The sequence below is a fragment of the Rhinopithecus roxellana genome, chromosome 9, assembly GCF_007565055.1.
Source record: "Rhinopithecus roxellana isolate Shanxi Qingling chromosome 9, ASM756505v1, whole genome shotgun sequence".
NCBI lineage: Eukaryota > Metazoa > Chordata > Mammalia > Primates > Cercopithecidae > Rhinopithecus > Rhinopithecus roxellana.
This window is the reverse complement of record NC_044557.1, coordinates 6,569,004-6,588,463: the sequence shown is the minus strand read 5'-3', so window position 1 is coordinate 6,588,463 and position 19,460 is coordinate 6,569,004. Positions and strand designations below refer to the sequence as shown.

The 19,460-nt window shown below is 43.1% G+C and overlaps 1 protein-coding gene across 1 annotated transcript in view; it reads left to right on the top strand.

Moving 5' to 3' along the window:
* The first annotated feature begins 4,119 nt into the window (after positions 1 to 4,119).
* The window catches only part of FNTA (farnesyltransferase, CAAX box, alpha), a 31,522-nt gene continuing 16,181 nt past the window's right edge, over positions 4,120 to 19,460 (top strand). Inside the window, exons 1-4 of the mRNA XM_010370967.2 lie at positions 4,120 to 4,792; positions 7,291 to 7,376; positions 12,720 to 12,834; positions 18,223 to 18,327. Coding sequence (XP_010369269.2) covers positions 4,527 to 4,792; positions 7,291 to 7,376; positions 12,720 to 12,834; positions 18,223 to 18,327 — 572 coding nt within the window. The 5' untranslated portion in view covers positions 4,120 to 4,526. The remainder of the gene's footprint in view (positions 4,793 to 7,290; positions 7,377 to 12,719; positions 12,835 to 18,222; positions 18,328 to 19,460) is intronic.

Sequence of the window (19,460 nt, the reverse complement as noted above, 5' to 3'; positions counted from 1 at the left end):
ATAACCTGGGACTTGTGACTGGCATCTGAAGTAGGGGAGCAGTCTTGTGGGACCGAGCCCTTAACCTGTGGGGTCTCCACTAGCTCAGGGTACTTAGTGTCATAATTGAATTGTAGTTTACTCATCTGTTGTCACTAGGGTTGGAGGATTGCTTAATGTGAAGGAAAACCTCATACATTTGGTGTCAAAAGTGTGAGTAGAGGAAACAAGTGTTTTTCTTTTTCCTTTTTTTTTTTTTGAGATGGAGTCTCGCTCTGTTGCCCAGGTTGGAGTGCAGTGGCATGATCTCGGCTCACTGCAACCTCCTCCGTCTCCTGGGTTCAAGCAGTTCTCCTACCTCAGCCTCCCAAGAAGCTGGGATTACAGGCGCCTGCCACCATGCCCAGCTGATTTTTGCATTTTTAGTAGAGATGGGGTTTCACCATGTTGGCCAGGCTGGTCTCAAACTCCTGACCTCAGGTGATCTGCCTGCCTCTGCCTCCCAAAGTGCTAGGATTACAGGTGTGGGCCACTGCACCTGGCCATGTCTTTCTTTTTTTATATTTTTTTGAGACAGGCTCTAACTCTGTTGCCCAGGCTGGAGTGCAGTGGTGTGATCATGGCTCATTGTAGCCTTGACTTCTTGAGCTCAAATGATCCTCCAACCTCAGCTTCCCGAGTACCTGGGATTACAGGCACATGTCACCACGTCCAACTAATTTTTGTATTTTTTTAGAGTTCGGATCTGGCTATGTTGCCCAGGCTGGTCTCAAACTCCTGGCCTCATGTGATCCTCCTGCCTTGTCCTCCTAAAGTGCTATGATTACAAATGTGAGCCACTGTGCCCAGCCATGATTTTCTTTTAACCACACTTATTAGTGTATGAGCTTTAGTTCATATGTTTCATTTTTGCATAGTATTCCATTATATGACTATACCACATTGTACTCTTGATGAACATGTTGTTGGTTCCTGGTCTGTGGCTGTTACAATGTGTTGCCAGTACTGTTGTTCATGTGTTCTGATGCATGTGAGTACACTATTTATAGATATATATATATATATCTGGGCAGGCGCGGTGGCTCATGCCTGTAATCCCAGCACTTTGGGAGGCCGAGGCAGTCAGATCACGAGGTCAGGAGTTCGAGACCAGTCTGGCCAACATAGTGAAACCCCATCTCCACTAAAAATACAAAAAATTAACTGGGTGAGGTGGTGTGCACCCGAATCCCAGCTACTTGGGAGGCTGAGGGCTGAGGCAGGAGAACTGCGTGAACCTGGGAGGCAGAGGTTGCAGTGAGCCGAGACCATGCCATTGCACTCCAGCCCAGGGAACAGTGAGAGACTCCGTCTCAAAAAAAAAAAAAAAAAAAATCTATCTATCTATCTATCTATCTATCTATCTATCTATCTATCTATGCATATATCTGAGCATTACTGGGTGTCTCAGTTGTTTTGTGTTACCATAGTAGAATACCTGAAGCTGGTAATTTATACAGAAAAGAGGTTTATTTGACTCATGATTCTGGAAGCTGAAAGGTTCAAGACTGCGTAGCTTTATCTAGTGAGGGCTTCAGGCTGCTTCAACTCATGGGGGAAAGTGGAAGGCGAGTAGTGTGTGCAAGGAGATCGCATAGCAAGAGGGGAAGCAAGAGAGAGAAACCAAGGAAGACAGCTAATCTATTCTGGAAGAGCAAGAACCCACTTATCCTTGAGGGAGGGCATTCATCTATTCATGAGGAATCTGACCCCATGACCCAAACAGCTCCCACTAGGCCCTGCCTCTCAACCCTGAATGAGTTTTGGTAGGGACAGAACACATCCAAACTATCACCCAAGCACTGGGTGATAACAATGTGTATCTTCAGCTTTCCTACATAATGCCAACCTATTTTCCAAAGCTACTTGGAATTGTTAAGCTTTTCCATTTTTGCCGATGTAGTGGATGTGTATGGTATATAAAGATATTTCTAATTTGCATTTTCTTGATTACTAATGAAATTGATCATCTCTTCATGCATTTATTTGCCATTTTGGGTTTTCTGTTTTGTGCAGAATCTTAAGCTTTTATGTTTTGCCTTTCACATTGAAGTCTACGTAGTATAACGTAGGGATGTAATTTCTTTTCCTCTGTGGGTGCCCAATTGACCCAGCACCATTATTCAGAACACCATCCTTTTCTCAATCTTCTGCAATGAAGCCTTTGTCTAGTCTCAAGCATCCACATATGCATGGATCTGTTTGTGAGTTCTCTACTGTGTCCCATTATTTGATTTAATTATTTCTGCACCAACACCATACCCTCTTTGAACAAAAAGAGGTGATTTAATGCTAATATATGGAGTGGAGAAACTCAACAAGGCCTGTCTGTTCAGGTTTTCCTTGGCCTCAATGTTCCTCCCTGCAACCCCCAGTGGGAAAGGAGCCATCTGGAACTAAGGTTTAGTTTCTTTCTTTTTTTTTTTTTTTTGAGACGGAGTCTCGCTCTGTCGCCCAGGCTGGAGTGCAGTGGCCGGATCTCAGCTCACTGCAAGCTCCGCCTCCCGGGTTCACGCCATTCTCCTGCCTCAGCCTCCCGAGTAGCTGGGACTACAGGCGCCCGCCACCTCGTCCGGCTAGTTTTTTTTTTTGTATTTTTTAGTAGAGACGGGGTTTCACCGTGTTAGCCAGGATGGTCTCGATCTCCTGACCTTGTGATCCACCCGTCTCGGCCTCCCAAAGTGCTAGGATTACAGGCTTGAGCCACCGCGCCCGGCATTTTTTTTTTTTTTTTTTTTGAGACGGAGTCTCGCTCTGTTGCCCAGGCTGGAGTGCAGGGGCCGGACCTCAGCTCACTGCAAGCTCCGCCTTCCGGGTTTGCGCCACTTCTCCTGCCTCAGCCTCCGGAGTAGCTGGGACTACAGGAGCCCGCCACCTCGCCCGGCTAGTTTTTTGGGATTACAGGCTTGAGCCACCGTGCCCGGCAGGGTTTAGTTTCTTAACAGCCAGCTGTCACATAGAAAGGCAGGGCTGGAGGAAGGTTAAAGTAGTATTTGCAGGTGCCATGGCTGGCTTTGGGGAAAAAGGGTTCTGGTTTTTATGACCCGCGAGGGGGAAGAGGGATTCTAGTTGCTGTGGCTTGCCTCAGGAGAGGATAAGCGGCCACAGAGAGAAGGGCAGGAGAAGGTCAGTGAGAGACTGTGCTTCTGAAGCTGATGCTTAGACCTTCATTTGGAATATTCTTTTCTGAGCCCCAACAACATACATTCATATGACCCATTGTTAATGAAAAGCGTCAAACTGTGGAAAATATTTGAAGAGATTTATTCCGAGCCAAATACGAGTGATTAATGGCGTGTGACACAGCCCTTAAGAGATCCTGAGAACACGTGCCCAGGGTGGTTGGGGCACAGTGGGGTTTTATATATTTTCGGGAGGCAGGAGATATCAATCAATACATGTAAGATACACATTGGTTCGTCTGGAAGGACAAGACAACTCAAAGTGCAGGGAGAGGGGTGCTTCCAGGTCCTAGGTAGATTTAAATATGTTCTGATTAGCAGTTGGTTAAGTTGTTATCAATAGAATGTCCAGGTTGTGATAAGGGGTTGTGGAGACCAAAGTTTTATTATGTAGACGAAGTCTCCAAGTAACACAGAAGCCTCCAAGTAACACTCTTCAGAGAGAATAGAGTGTAAATGTTTCTTATCAGACTTAAGGTTGGTCTTGATGTTAATGGCCCACCCCCACCCCCTTCCATCATGGCCTGAACAAGTTTTTCAAGTTAACCTTGGAATGCCCTTGGCAGAGAAGAAGGGTCTATTCAGATGGTTTGGTTTTGGGTTCAGAATTTTATTTTTTGGTTTACACCATTATATCCGAACATATATAAATACAAACAAAAACTTCACCAAAAATTACTTTCTTTTTCTAATGGTGTGTGTGTTTTGAAACAGGGTCTCTGTCCCTCAGGCTGGAGTGCAGTGGTGATCTCTGCTCACTGCAGCCTTGAACTCCCAGCTCAAGTGATCCTCCCACTTCAGCCTTCCGAGTAGCTGGAACCACAGGCACCCACATGACGCCCAGTTAATTTTTGTATTTTTGATAGAGATGGGGTCACATTAGATTGCCCAGGCTGGTCTCGACCTCTCTGGCCCACACGATCCTCCCGCCGCGACCTCCGAGCGGCTGGGATCAGGCGTGAATCACCGCGCCCGGGCTTTATATTTCGTTTTGAAAATGCTGAGATGGACGCAAAGGGCTGAGTGCTCAGTGTCCGCCAGCCACCCTCAGTTGCGGCTTCCGTCCAAAGAAGGAATCGCACTCCCTGCTGGGGCCACTAACAGCACTAACACGATCCGAGTGGCATCTGCAAAGCTCGGGAACGGCGGCGACAGATGGGAAGACGCGAGGGAGCCTGGGGGCCCTCAGGAGAGCCGCGCACCCTCGCGGCCGACTCAGCCAGCACGCGCACCCTCCTACCCAGACCCGGGCCGTCTGCCAGGACTCTCTGGCCCGCACCTCTATGGTAGGAAACCCAGAAAACAGGAAGTGGCCTCGAGAGGGGCATGGGAGGGGCGGGGCCTCCGAGGGGCGGGGCCTCCGCCACCACCTCCGCTGCGGACCCAGGCTGGATGGCGGCCACCGAGGGGGTTGGGGAGGCTGCGCAAGGCGGCGAGCCCGGGCGGCCGGAGCAGCCCCCGCCCCAGCCGCACCCACCGCCGCCCCAGCAGCAGCACGAAGAAGAGATGGCGGCCGAGGCCGGGGAAGCCGTGGCGTCCCCCATGGACGACGGGTTTCTGAGCCTGGACTCGCCCTCCTACGTCCTGTACAGGTAACGCCCCCGCGGCGGCCGCGGCGCGGGACGCTCCCTGGAGGCCCAGCAGCCCCAAGACCCGCGGCGCGCGTTTCCGGCCCCAGCGCGCCCAGCCGAAGTTCCCGCGCGCGGCGTGGGCCGGTGCGGGGCGCTGGGCCCGGGCTGCTGCCGGGAGGTCGCCGCTTGCCGGGGCGGCGCCGGCGCGAGACCGCGGGGACGCGGAGCAGCGAGGTCTCGGCTTCCCTCTTGCTTTAAGCCACGCGGAAACTGCTGCACCCTGGACCGCACTCGTTCAGGCTGTTCAGGTGTCGCGATTCGTAAATACAAGAAATTTCCCGCTCTCTTTCACGGCCCCAGAGCGCTGTGCCGCTAACAACCAGTGAATACCCAAGGGCTAGGGTGCAGTTCTGGTAGCCTGGCAAGAAACCAGGGCCAGATTTGCTCACCCTAAAAACGAGATGTGAGGCTCGTTCCCTTGGCTGGCTCTGCTTGGAGCTCTGAGACATTTTCATCCAATCCGTATTTTAGCGCCTCGTATCAGCCAGGCTAAAGGCTGAAAAGAGATTTGCTACTGAACCTCTCTTAAGCCTCCCTGCATCGCCTCGTAGGTAATACAAGTGATGGGTACTGGGGACTGCGGTAACTTTCTTGCCTCTATCACCCCGTCTTTGCTGACGCCCAGTTCCATCATTTCTTTGCTGATTCCCTAATTCCCTGTGAACCTGCAGAGATAATCGCCTTAGGTCTTCTGTAGTTCTAGGTAAACCCATTCGATGGCTTGTTTACCTTGATTTTATGAATGAGTCGTAGAAGCCACTACCCAGATTTTTTTTTTTTTTTTTTTTTTTTTTACTGGAGATAATGTTTTATTGATTTAAATTAGTAGCCTCATAACCCTCAAGTCGGCTCTCTGGATTGTGAAATACTCAGGTTCTCACATGACTGTGTGTGATTCCCTAGTGACTAAATGACAGCATTACTTTTCCCAGGCCGTTCCCCCAGGCTTTAGGTGTCACGTCTTAGGTCATGATTTCTCTTGTAGTTCTCTTTGTATAATGGACGCAGTTTCTAGCACTGGATGCCACAGAATATCTCCTGTCAATAGCTGATCATTATAGAGAAATAAAAAGTGAAAGGTGTCTCACGCCTGTAATCCCAGCACTTTGGGAGGCCAAGGTAGGCGGATCACCTGAGGTCAGGAGTTCCAGACTAGCCTTGCAAACATGGTGAAACCCTGTCTCTACTAAAAGTACAAAAATTAGCCGGGTGTGGTGGCGGGCACCTGTAATTCCAGCTATTTGGGAGGCTGAGGCAGGAGAATCACTTGAACCCAGGAGGCACAGGTTTCAGTGAGCCGAGATTGCGCCATTGCACCCCAGCCTGGACAAGAGCTCTGTCTCAAAAAAAAAAAAAAAGAATATAAGTGAAAGTGTTTAAGAGAAATTTGGTCACACTGGGTAGTTAACAGAAATTTCTGTAAGCACTCACTGTTGTCACTATGCAGTTATTTTAGCATTGCTTATTAAGTAGTCATTGAATGCCGCCAGGGTGCTGTGGATGTTTTAAGCGCTTAACGTCTGCCTCATTTAATCCTCCAAATACCCTTCTAAGGTTGGTAGGTAATAATATTGCCCTGATTTTATAAATGATAAAACTGAGGCCCAAATAAGTAACTTTCTGAAGGTCACACAGCTAGTAAGTGCTAGAGCCAGTGTTACAACTTAGGCAGTTGTCAGATTCCAGAGCCTGCTTTCTTATTAGTGATCACCTGCGCCACCTCTTGAGTAAATTAATAGTGCTTATTTTTATCTTAAAATGTCAATTCCTAGTATTTTGTTATTCAAACGTTTTAAAAATGCTGACTGACTTAAAGAATCTTATTAGACCAATGAGTTAGATTGATTTCTGAGTTAAAAATACTGTGAGGCCGGGCACGGTAGCTCATGCCTGTAATCCTAGCACTTTGGGAGGCCAAGGCGCGCAGATCACCAGGTTAAGTTATTGAGAGCATCCTGGCCAACATGGTGAAACCCCATCTCTACTAAAAATACAAAAATTAGCTGGGCGTGGTGGCGCACGCCTGTAGTCCTGGCTACTCGAGAGGCTGAGACAGAAGAATCTGTTGAACCCTGGAGGCGGAGGTTGCAGCGGAGGTTGCAGCGAGCCGAAATCACACCACTGCACTCCAGCCTGGGCGACAGAGCGAGACTCCTCAAAAAAAAAAAAAAAAAAAAAAAAAAAAAAAAAAAACCACAAAACTGTGTACTTGCTGCAAAAACTTACAAAATTTTAAATTTGAAAACTGTTGATTAACTGTTCATCTGAGGGTTGTTTTAGTTTTACTTTAATAGTTTAATATGTAAAGCATATTGGCAAAACTTTGTCATGAAGAATCCAACCGTGATTGCATTATGAGCCCTGTAAGTTACTAATGTCAATGTAAGTTTTAAAAACACTAGAGTTCTTTTTCTTCTGTATTTGAATGTAACCACTGGTTGGGAAATGTCTATTTTCAGGGACAGAGCAGAATGGGCTGATATAGATCCAGTGCCGCAGAATGATGGCCCCAGTCCCGTGGTCCAGATCATTTATAGTGACAAATGTAAGTTTGTTTATATTAGGAAAAGGTCTGTAAGTTAAACTTAGTAGCAGAATTGGAATTCACAACTACGTAGCAAGATAGATGACAAATTTCTGTCTAATAAAAATCTGAATGACTTAAGATGAGTTAATTTTGTGTTTTTTTATGTATGATTTATCTTTATGATTAAAAGTTTTATTTTGCCCAAAGACTGGACATATTCTAAATAATAAACGTTACAGTATAATAGATAATAGCTACTATGTGATTGTGGTTTTCTTTTCTTTGCTGGAGATTCCACCGCCTGGGAGATTGTGCATGTAGCACACAATATAAATGAGTTACTGTTTTTAGAATAAACTTTGGTTGCTGAAACAGCATTTAAAAATATATTTTGGCAGTGAAGTGTTGGGCTCAGTTGGAATACATTTATTGATATTAAAATGAGTGGATTTTTTCTTTGACAAAATATTCTTTTATAATGAATGTGAAAATGTAAATTGAAGGTCGTGGAAATGTTAATTGTTCTTCTAGGAAAGGGAAAATGAATAAAATGGAATGATAGTTTTTAAATTTTATGTATACATATTTGTTTCAGTTAAGTCTTTACTAAGATCATTCTTTTACAAAAGTGTTTTTTTCTGATAATAAAATGACAATGTTTAAAAAAGAATAATGATGCAGAGGTTTACCTTATTAAGTATGCAGATATATTACTAAACTTCAGTGGAAGTAGCCCAGAAATAGGTTAGTAAGGACTCTAGAAATAGATCCTCACTCTATGAAAGCTTAATATGTGATAAAAAGGACATTTTATACCTTTATGAAAAGGGTGGATTAATCAAATAATGGTTGGAGCAGTTGGCTGTGCACTTAGATAAAAGCAGAATTGTATCCCTATCATTCTTACGGGGACGATGGAGAAGGTATTATTAGGCATTTTGTAAACCTCAGAATTGATTAAGGAAAAGGTCAGAATATATAACTGCACGAAAATGCAAAACTCTCATACGTTGAGAGATATTACATGTGAAGAGACAATTCACAAAATAGAAATATCTATGAAGAGATACTAACCTTACTAGTGATTGGAGAAATATAAACCATAACTTTTTCAGATTCATAAGTACTTATAACAGATGTTGGGGAAAACTAATATAATCATATGTTTTCATTGAGGATAAATTAATAACCTGTTTTGCAAGGCATAAAATTAACATTTTGGGTCAGGCTCGTTGGCTCACGCCTGTAATCCCAGCACTTTGGGAGGCTGAGGCGGGCAGATCACCTAAGGTCAGGAGTTTGAGACTAGCCTGGCCAACGTGGTGAAACCTTGTCTCTACTAAAAATACAAAAATTAGCTGGATGTGGTGGCGGCTATCTGTACCCCAGGTACTTGGGAGGCTGAGGCAGGAGAATCGCTTGAACCCGAGAGGTGGAGGTTGCAGTGAGCCAAGATGGTGCCATTGCACCCTAGTCTGGGCAACGAGCAAAACCCTGTCTCAAAAAAATATATATATGTATATATATATATAACATAGTGAATTCTTACATACACCATGGTTAGAAACCCTAAAGGAAAAGATAAGTTTTAACCTGTCAACCATTTATAGACAAATATATCAATTTAAAACTTACATAGCAGAAGAAACCACAAACAAGTTAAAAAGCAAGCAGCAGTGTGGAAGAAGATACGTCATTTAAACAGTATCCATGTTAAAACTAAGGTGTTTCTACAATAGGATAAGGAGACAGTTTAACAATTCACAGAAAAGAAAATGCCATTGGCCAATAAAATAGGAGGAAGAATCCCTTGTCATTAGGAATGACAGGTTAAAATGAGAATTCCATTTTCTACCCATGATTTAAGTGGCAGAAATGAAAACTGTCTTATGATATTAGGTATTAAGATATATGATGAGCTCCATATATTTCATATGGGAATTTTCATATGTTTAGCCCTTTTTTTTTTTTTTTTTTTTTTTTTTTTTGAGACGGAGTCTCGCTCTGTCGCCCAGGCTGGAGTGCAGTGGCCGGATCTTGGCTCACTGCAAGCTCTGTCTCCCGGGTTAACGCCATTCTCCTGCCTCAGCCTCCCCAGTAGCTGGGACTACAGGTGCCCGCCACCTCGCCCGGCTAGTTTTTTTGTATTTTTTAGTAGAGACGGGGTTTTACCGGGTTAGCCAGGATGATCTCGATCTCCTGACCTCATGATCCACCCGTCTCGGCCTCCCAAAGTGCTGGGATTACAGGCGTGAGCCACCGCGCCCGGCCTGTTTAGCCATTTTGGAAAGCAGTTTGGTATATCTGTTAAAACTGGAAAATGCACTTACCTTACAGCCTAGCAGTGTTGCTTCTAATTTAATATTCTGGGTTCATTCTGGCACATGGCATGAGAAGATATGCACAGGAGGTTAAACAGATGGGAGAATATTTGTGAGAGAACTTTCTAGAGCTGGAATTACTGGGTCAAAGAGGATGTAAATTTTAATGATTTGTTGTAGAAGTTTTTATACTAGTTTACACTATCTTTAATAATGTATGAGTGAAAAATGCAAAGCCCAGACTTTGGAGCCAGACCATCTGGTTCAAATTCTAACTTCACATTTTACTGACTGTGTAATCTTGGACAAGTTATTTAACTCCTATGTGCCTTTGTTTCCACCTGTGTAAAATGAGGATCTTGATAGTAACTGTAGATGTAGTAAATTATTCACATAAAATAATAGAATACTTTCTGGCTCATAGTAAGCACTATATATGTTAGCTACTATAATTTGCAGCGTTTTTTTGAAAAAGCAAGATACTGGAAGCTATGTCCATCTTTTGGAGAAATGGATAAAATGTATCATTGTCATACAGTTGAATACTATATGACCATTAAGAGGATTTAGATCTATTATAACATGAACAGATCTCAGAAACAATAAAAAAGTCAAAGTTTTAGAAACTTTGAGCATGACAATATGTTGTTTATATTTTTTTTGTTGTTGTTGAGATGGAGTTTCACTCTCGTTGCCCAGGCTAGAGTGCAGTGGCGCAATCTTGGCTCACTGCAACCTCCGCCTCCCGGGTTCAAGTGATTCTCCTGCCTCAGCCTCCTGAGTAGCTACACCACGCCTGGCTAGTTTTGCATTTTTAGCTGAAACGGGGTTTCTCCATGTTGGTTAGGCTGGTCTTGAACTCCCGACCTCAGGTGATCCGCCCACCTCGGCCTCCCAGAATGCTGGGATTACAGATGTGAGCCATGGCACCTGGTCTGTTGTTTATAATTTTTGAATTAAAAGAATAATATTGTTTCATTTTACCTTTTACATTGAATTGGATTTTGGTTGTTTACCTAGGAACCTGAGGCTTTGGAGCTATCCCAGCCTGACAGCCTCCCAGTTTATTTTATCAGTGTGCATATGTATATGTGTATGTTTTATGTGTGTGTGTGTGCACGTGTGAAATAATGTATTTTATATATATACATCATATACTAGTTAACATGTTATCGTTTTGTTTTAAATTTAAATTATTTGGAAACTTGGTTCTTTTTGTTTTTTGAGACAGAGTTTCGCTCTCGTTGCCCAGGCTGGAGTACAATGGTGTGATCTTGCCTCACTGCAACCTCTCTCTCCCAGGTTCAGTTGATTCTCATGCCTCAGCCTCCCGAGTAGCTGGGATTACAGGCACGTGCCACCACACCTGGCTAATTTTTGTATTTTTAGTAGAGATGGGGTTTCACCGTGTTGGTCAGGCTGGTCTCGAGCTTCTGACCTCAAGTGATGTGCCCACTTTGGCCTCCTAGAGTGCTGAGATTACAGGCCTGTGCCACTACTCAAATTCAACTTTTTAAATATAGTGATTAGAACTAGGTAACCTTTGTATAACTCAGAATTTTGTGAAGAGGAGTAATTGCTCATATTCTTGTCCGATACTTTCACTTTCAGTATTATAGGTTAAAAGGAAAAACTGTTTCTCTGTAGTCAAAATATTTCGACACCAAATGTTTGGATTTTTCACATGAAGCAATTTTCTGTAGACACCAACTAGTTGCCCTACAATTTAATTCAGTTCTGACATTACCCAGACAGACCCCACAGGCCAAGGGATCAGTGCTGCAACATCCATCCCACTTGAGATGCCATTGGAAGTAGTGGGTCCTCACATTATCCACATCTAATATTCTACTTGGCTGTAAATGACCTCTTCCTGTTTTTTTCTGTTCAGAGACAGGCTGTCACTATGTTACCCAGCCTGGTCTCAAACTCTTGGGCTCAAGCAGTCCTCTTGCCTCAGCCTCTCGAATAGCTGAGATTACAGGTGCAGACCATCATACCCGGCAGTTCCTTATTTTTTTTTTTTTTTTTGAGACAGTGTTGCACTGTCACCCAGGCTGGGTGCTTGCGATCATGGCTCACTGCAGCCTTGACCTCCCAGGCTCAAGCGATCCTCCTACCTCCGCCTCCTGAGTAGCTGTGACTGCAGGCGTGGATCACCACACCTGATTAATTTCTATACTTTTTTGTAGAGGCAGGGTTTCACTATGTTGCCCAGGCTGATTTCAAACTGCTGGGTTCAAGCGATCTGCCTGCCTCTCAGTCTTTTGTTTGTTTTTTATGTAACCCAGTGCTCCCAATAAATATCCTTGGATACTTGCACACATATGGGAGTATATTTGTGAGAGAACTTTCTAGAGCTGGAATTACTGGGTCAAAGAGGATGTAAATTTTAATGATTTGTTGTAGAAGTTTTTATACTAGTTTACACTATCTTTAATAATGTATGAGTGAAAAATGCAAAGCCCAGAATGATGGGATCTTGTTTGCATAAAAAATGAAGGATGGAATTAGGCTCTATACTTGTAGATGCATAGAATATATTTGGAAGGATACACTAGAATGAGTTAATAATGGTTGCTTCTAGGGAGGAGGATTGGAAATTTAGTGGAATGGAAATCTAGTGTGAACCTTTTTGTACTGTTCGAGTTTTCTGCCTTTGGGTGGGCGTATTTTTCAGTTAAAAATCTGATCAAAATAAAATGTCAGAAAAACAGCTATATGAATATATTTGAATATATGCACCCCTAATTTTCCTTTTATACATAAGGTCTATGGGAGATTTGGAATCTGGCATTAACTCATATGCACACACATAAGCAGTAAGCATACGGTTATACATAAATAGCCCATGCTTTTTGTGGCTGTGACACTAGGGCATTATCAGGGTGGGGCCACAGCCCCTTGACTCTTTATTTTGCTTGTTGGTATAAATGATACACAGGCAAATAAAATATCTTTATAGGTATAGTGACATTATACATTATAGTGCTAATTTTAAGTAAGATGGTCCTAATGTAGTTGTGTGCTCTATCTCTAGTTAGAGATGTTTATGATTACTTCCGAGCTGTCCTGCAGCGTGATGAAAGAAGTGAACGAGCTTTTAAGCTAACCCGGGATGCTATTGAGTTAAATGCAGCCAATTATACAGTGTGGTAAGTAATACACATCATCAGTATTCCCTGCTTAAATGTTTTACTTCAAGTGGCGTTTCTTTTTTTAAACTGCACTTTTCTTTTTTTAAACTGTACTTTAATTTTTTTAAACTGTACTTTATTTTTTTTTGAAGGGGGGATGCAGTTTCACTTTTGTTGCCAGGCTGGAGTACAATTGGTGCGATCTTGGCTCACTGCATCCTCTGCCTCCTGGGTTCAAGTGAATCTCCTGCCTCAGCCTTCTGAGTAACTGGGATTACAGGTGCCCACCACCACGCCCGGCTAATTTTTTTTGTATTTTTAGTAGAGACACGGTTTCACCATGTTAGCCAAGCTGGTCTTGAAATCCTGCCCTCAGGTAATCCACTCCCCGCAGCCTCCTAAAGTGTTTGGATTACAGGTGTGAGCCACTGCGCCTGGCCTTTAATTTTTATCAAAATAGCAATTCGCGTATGGGTTTAAAAGTCAAGCTGCATGAAAAGTAGCGATCTCCAGTCCATTCCCTCCCACTGCCAGTCCCACTCTGCAGAGGTGGTAACTCTTAGGGATTTTTTTCTTAAATTAACCTCCATATTCTAGATAATTTGCTTAATTGTTTTTATTTTTTTCATTTCATTTTATTTTATCTTATTTTTTATTTTTATTTTTGAGATGGAGTCTTGCTTTGTCACACAGGCTGCAGTGCAACGGCGTGATCTCGGCTCACTGCAACTTGCGCCTCAAGGGTTCAACCGATTCTCCTGCCTCAGCCTCCCCAGTAGCTGGGATTACAGGCATCAAGGGTTCAACCGATTCTCCTGCCTCAGCCTCCCCAGTAGCTGGGATTACAGGCACACACCACCATGCCCTGCTAATTTTTGTATTTTTAGTAGAGACGGGGTTTCACCATGTTGGTCAGGCTGGCCTCCATGTCCTGACCTTGTGATCCGCCCAGCTGAGCCTTCCAAAGTGCTGGGATTACAGACGTGAACTGCTGTGCCTGGCTTATTTTTTTCCTTTAAAACATTATTCCTTCTGTGAAAGATAGTTCGTTCTCCACTACCCTCCCTACATCACAAATGAGCGCTCAGTTTATGTCCATGCTGACACACTATTTTTTTTTTTCCTGAGACGGAGTTTCACTCTTTTTGTCCAGGTTGGAGTGCAATGGTGCAATCTCAGCTCACTGCAATCTCTGCCTTCCAGGTTCAATCGATTCTCCTGCCTCAGCCTCCCGGGTATCTGGGATTACAGCCATGCGTCCCCACACCCGTCTGATTTTGTATTTTTAGTAGAGATGGGGTTTCACCATGTTGCTCAGACTGGTCTCGACCTTCCGACTTCAGGTGATCCCACCCGCTTCATCCTCCCAAAGTGTTGGGATTACAGGCATGAGCCACTGTGCCCGGCTGCTGACCCACATTTAATAGTGTAATTACATTCCCTCTGTCATTTTTGTTTTCTTTGTACCAATAAGTAATTTGTCTTCCAGATGCTCTGATAATGTGAAGTGTCATTTTTCTATTGAACACAGGTCATCCTTCAGTTCCATTTTTCTCTTCACCAATTGGATACTACATACCTGGTCTTCAGCTCATTTGTGTGTTAGATCCCCTGTGTCCTAGATCCCATACCTTTCTCTTTCTTGATTCACTTTCTCATTTTATAGAGCATATCATTGAATAGAAGGATGGAAAATAATTTTTGAGATTTATACAATTAAAAATCATTAGTCTCCCTTCAACTTTAGTAATAAAATTCTAGATTGGACATTATTTTCACTCAGCATTTTAAAACTCTTTTTCTGTTTCTCTTAGCTTCTTTTCAGCTTGAGAAGATTATCATCCTTTTGTTTAAAACTTTTCTTTTTCTCTTTATGTTCTGGGGATTCTTCTGTGTTCTTCTGATAATTTCTTCTCTTTCCTCTGTTTTCTTTTTCTGGAATGCCTTTTAGTTCTATGTTGTATCTCCTGAATTTTTTTTTTTTTTTTTTTTTGAGATGGAGTCTCGATCTGTCGCCCAGGCTGGAGTTCAGTGGCGCGTTCTTGGCTCACTGCAAGGTCTGCCTCCCAGGTTCACGCCATTCTCCTGCCTCAGCCTTCCGAGTAGCTGGGACTACAGGCACTTGCCACCATGCCCAGCTAATTTTGTTTTTGTATTTTTAGTAGAGACGGAGTTTCACTGTGTTAGCCAGGATGGTCTCGATCTCCTGACCTCGTGATACGCCCACCTCAGCCTCCCAAAGTGCTGGGATTACAGGCGTGAGCCACCGCGCCCGGCCTTCTCCTTCATTTGTTTATGTTTTTATTTACTTTTGAGATATGTCATCAATTTTATTTTCTAACTTGTATGGATTTTTAAAGATTCTGCATACATTTTTAATTTGGGGGAGCTGTTTTTTTGTTCTCTGAATTTTTTTTTTTAAATAGCATCGTGTGTGTGTGTTTTGTTTTTTTAATTTCATGGATGTGAGATCTTTTCATCTCTTTTGTTCTCTTTCACATAAATATTTTTCTCAGTGGTTGGTAATTTTTGACTTTCTCTTTATGCCTATGAGAGAGACTGGAAAAATCCTGATTGGAAGCCTTGTATGTGGCAGGATTTATCAGTTGGAGGGCTTCACTGTGAAGTTACTGAGTGGGGTATGTGGCTGTGTTGTACTGAAATTTCACTTGTCAGTATTTAAGTCTTTTGGACAGTGTGTCTCTCAAAGAGTATTAAGTGGTTTATTGCCTCAGGAATGTACATTTGACTGCCACAGTTCTGAGGGGTTAGGCAGGGAAAGATGGTAGGAGAGTCTCACTGTTTAGGATATCAACTTTTTGCTTTTTTGCAAATCTTATCCTGTTGCAATTTGAAATAGAAACTTTTTTTTTCCTAAGTTTGTATATCAACATTTTAAATGTCCTTATTTCCACCCTTTAACTCACCCTGCCTTCCAGTGTGCCTTGTAACCCATTCTGCTTCAGATTTTTCCAGAGAATAAAGCCACTTGTCTCCTGCCCAAGACAGGATGTCACTTCTGCTCAGGGTAGTGGGAACAGGTCTTGGCCACCAAGGACTCTTTCTATAGACTTTCCACTGCTTTTAGTCCCACCTTTGACCCCCAGTTTTGGAAATATGTCATACCTCTGACTTCTGGAATTTTCTTAAAGTCTTATTCTATTTTTTAGTCAGTTAAATCTTGTCTGTCTGCTTACACTTCCCATAGTGTCGTTGACCTCTTCCAGTTGCCGTGGTGTCTTTGTCCCTGATTCTCTTTGTTCTTGTGGGTTTATTCCTTTGTTGTCATTTTACAGGGGTTTTATTAGGGAATGAGAATAAACTTGTTTACTTAATCTACCCTGTTTAACTTGAATCCTCAGTGTGTTTCATCATTTTTGGAACTTAGATTACACTTAAAGATTTCCTGCGAGTTTATTGCTGTTTTGAAAGAAGCAGTATACCTGGAATCAATTACCGATAAAAGCCAAGGGCTTGTATTTACATGCTCTGGGAAGTCTACTTTTTTTTTTTTTGAATAATAATGGGGAGAAATACTGTTGTCTCTCCTGTTTAGCGTTTTATTTTATTTCTATTAATTTTTTTGAGATGGAGTCTCATGCTGTTGCCCATTGGAGTACAGTGACATGATCTTGGCTCACTGCAACCTCCGCCTCCTGGGTTCAAGCAATTCTCGTGCCACAGTGTCGCGAATAGCTGGAATTACAGGTGTCTTGACACCACACCCAGCTAATTTTTGTATTTTTGTTTGTTCGTTTGTTTGTTTTTTGAGACGGAGTCTCGCTCTGTCACCCAGGCTGGAGTGCAGTGGTGTAATCATAACTCACTACAACCTCTGACTCCCGGGTTCAAGCGAGTCTCCTGCCTCAGTCTCCCGAGTAGCTGGGACTACAGGCGCATGCCACCAAGCCCAGCTAATTTTTTTGTGTTTTTAGTAGAGATGGGGTTTCACCATGTTAGCCAGGATGGTCTCAATCTCCTGACCTCGTGATCTGCCCACTTCGGCCTCCCAAAGTGCTGGGATTACAGGCTAATTTTTGTAGTTTTAGTAGAGATGGGGTTTTTCCATGTTAGCCAGGTTGGTCTCAAACTCCTGACCTTGAGTGATCTGCTGCCTCGGCCTCCCAAAGTGAGCAGTTCATTTTAAAAGCTAATAAAATTAGGTCCTGGAATGTCTCTTACTATATATTGAGTTAAAAATTTTGAAGTAAAACTAGACCAGAACTAACAACGTCTTTAGGAAAATTATTTGCTGGTGGTGGTGGTGGTTAAACCCCACCTATGGGGAATTTAAAGACAAACTTGTTTCATTTACAAGTAGCATTTTTGTGGTTGTTCTAAAAGTAAATATTTTGTTAATGTTTATAATAGAATTAATTCATTATATGGATAATGTATCTACACGAACAAGGTATACTGTATAGGGAAAGAAATGTCTTTGATTCTCACGTTATAGAACACTGGTGACCAGAGTAGTACCTGAATATAATTTTAGTTGGTTGTCTGTCATTATTTAAGAATAAGAAATTTACTTTTCTTCCATCTCATACTTGTTACCTTTCACTAATTTTTTCTTTTTGAGACGGAGTTTCGCTCTTGTTGCCCAGTCTGGAGTGCAATGGCATGATCTTGGCTCACCGCAGCCTCTGCCTCCTGGATTCAAGTGATTCTCCTGCCTCAGCCTCCCAGGTAGCTGGGATTACAGGCACGCGCCACCTCGCCAGCTAATTTTGTATTTTTAGTAGAGACGAGGTTTCTCCATGTCGGTTAGGCTGGTCTCAAACTCCTGACCGCAGGTGATCCGCCTCTCAAAGTGCTGGGGTTACAGGCATGAGCCACAGCGCCCGGCCACCTTTCACTATTTTTGCTAAAAGGGCTTGATTTCTTCCAGTGACCAGATAGTCGTATGAATTTGGACACTCACAAGCAGTTAAATTGTTAAATTATACAGAGTATGTCTGTATAATTTTTTTTTCTTTTTTTTGGGGTGGAATCTCCCTCTGTCGCCCAGGCTAGAGTGCAATGGCGTGATCTTGGCTCACTGCAACCTCTGCCTCCTGGGTTCAAGCGATTCTCCTGCTTCAGCCTCCCCGAGCAGCTGGGACTACAGGCGTGCACCACCATGCCCAGCTAATTTTTTTTTGTATTTTTAGTAGAGAAGAGGTTTCACCACATTGGCAAGGATGGTCTTGAACTCGACCTCATGTGATCTGCACACCTCGGCCTCCCAAAGTGCTGAGATTACAGGCATGAGCCACTACGCCTGGCCTATATAATTGTTAAATTATACAGATTACCTGACAAAAATTTGTCTAACTCTATTGCTGACTTGTAGCTGTATTTGACATTGTTATTAGGCAACTTCTGTGGAATAATGCGACTTTGGATGTTTTATGTTTGCCCTAGGCATTTCCGGAGAGTTCTCTTAAAGTCACTTCAGAAGGATCTACATGAGGAAATGAACTACATCACTGCAATAATTGAGGAGCAGCCCAAAAACTATCAAGTTTGGTAAGTTTGGAGTCTTGACGTGTCTCCCAGGCTGGAGTGCAGTGGCGTAATCTCGGCTCACTGCAGCCTCTGCCTCCCAGGTTCAAGTGATTCTTCAGCTTCAGCCTCCTGGGTAGCTGGGATTACAGGCGCATGCCACCACACCTGGCTAATTTTGTATTTTTAGTAGAGATGGGGTTTTGCCATGTTGGCCAGGCTGGTCTCGAACTTCTGACCTCAGGTGATCTGCCAGCCTCAGCCTCCCAAAGTGCTGGGATTACAGGTGTGAGCCGTCGTGCCTGGCCTAGAATTTTATTTAAAAACTACCACTGTAGCCAGGTGCAGTGGCTCATGCCTGTAATCCCAGCAGTTTGGGAGGCTGAGGTGAGTGAATCACTTTAATTCAGGAGTTCAAGACCAGCCTGGCCAACATGGTGAATCCCTGTCTCTACTAAAAATACAAAAATTTAACCAGGTGTGGTGGCACGCTTGTAATCCCTGCTACTCAGGAGGCTGAGTCAGGAGAACCACTTTAACCCGGGAGGTGGAGGTTGCAGTGAGCTGACATCGCACCACTACACTCCAGCCTGGGTGACTGAGTGAGACTCTGTCTGAAAAAAAATAAAAAAATAAAAAATTTAAAAACTAAAAACTTTACCATTGTAGCCTCTTGATTACAAGATTGTTGTATTTCTAAGAAATTACATTATAAAATAATTGGTTTAATGAGAAAAGAGATTAAATGGAGAGTTTCAGACCCTCACTAAAGTTACCTGCCCTGTGGAATTAAGGAGCTTTTATGTAAAAATCTGTAGCTATAACATTCCGACATCACAGGCATTAGTATTTGATTACATCGCGTTTTTGCTAAAGAGAAATTGTCTTTTCTGGATACTGCAGACACTGTCATTAGCACTTCATCACCTACTGTTATGTAAAACACAAAACCACTCAAAGTAGCTGCTACAGAAAGCCCAGCTGTTTTTAAATTGTTGTACATTTCTAATTGTCCATTCTGTTTGTTTTATAACCAATACAGGTGATGCAAATTATGTATCCCAGTTAACTAATCACTTTTATTAACTTCTAACTATGAAAACTTATGCTATAACATAAAGCCCTGTAATTCCTTAAATCGGAGAACATCAGCATGG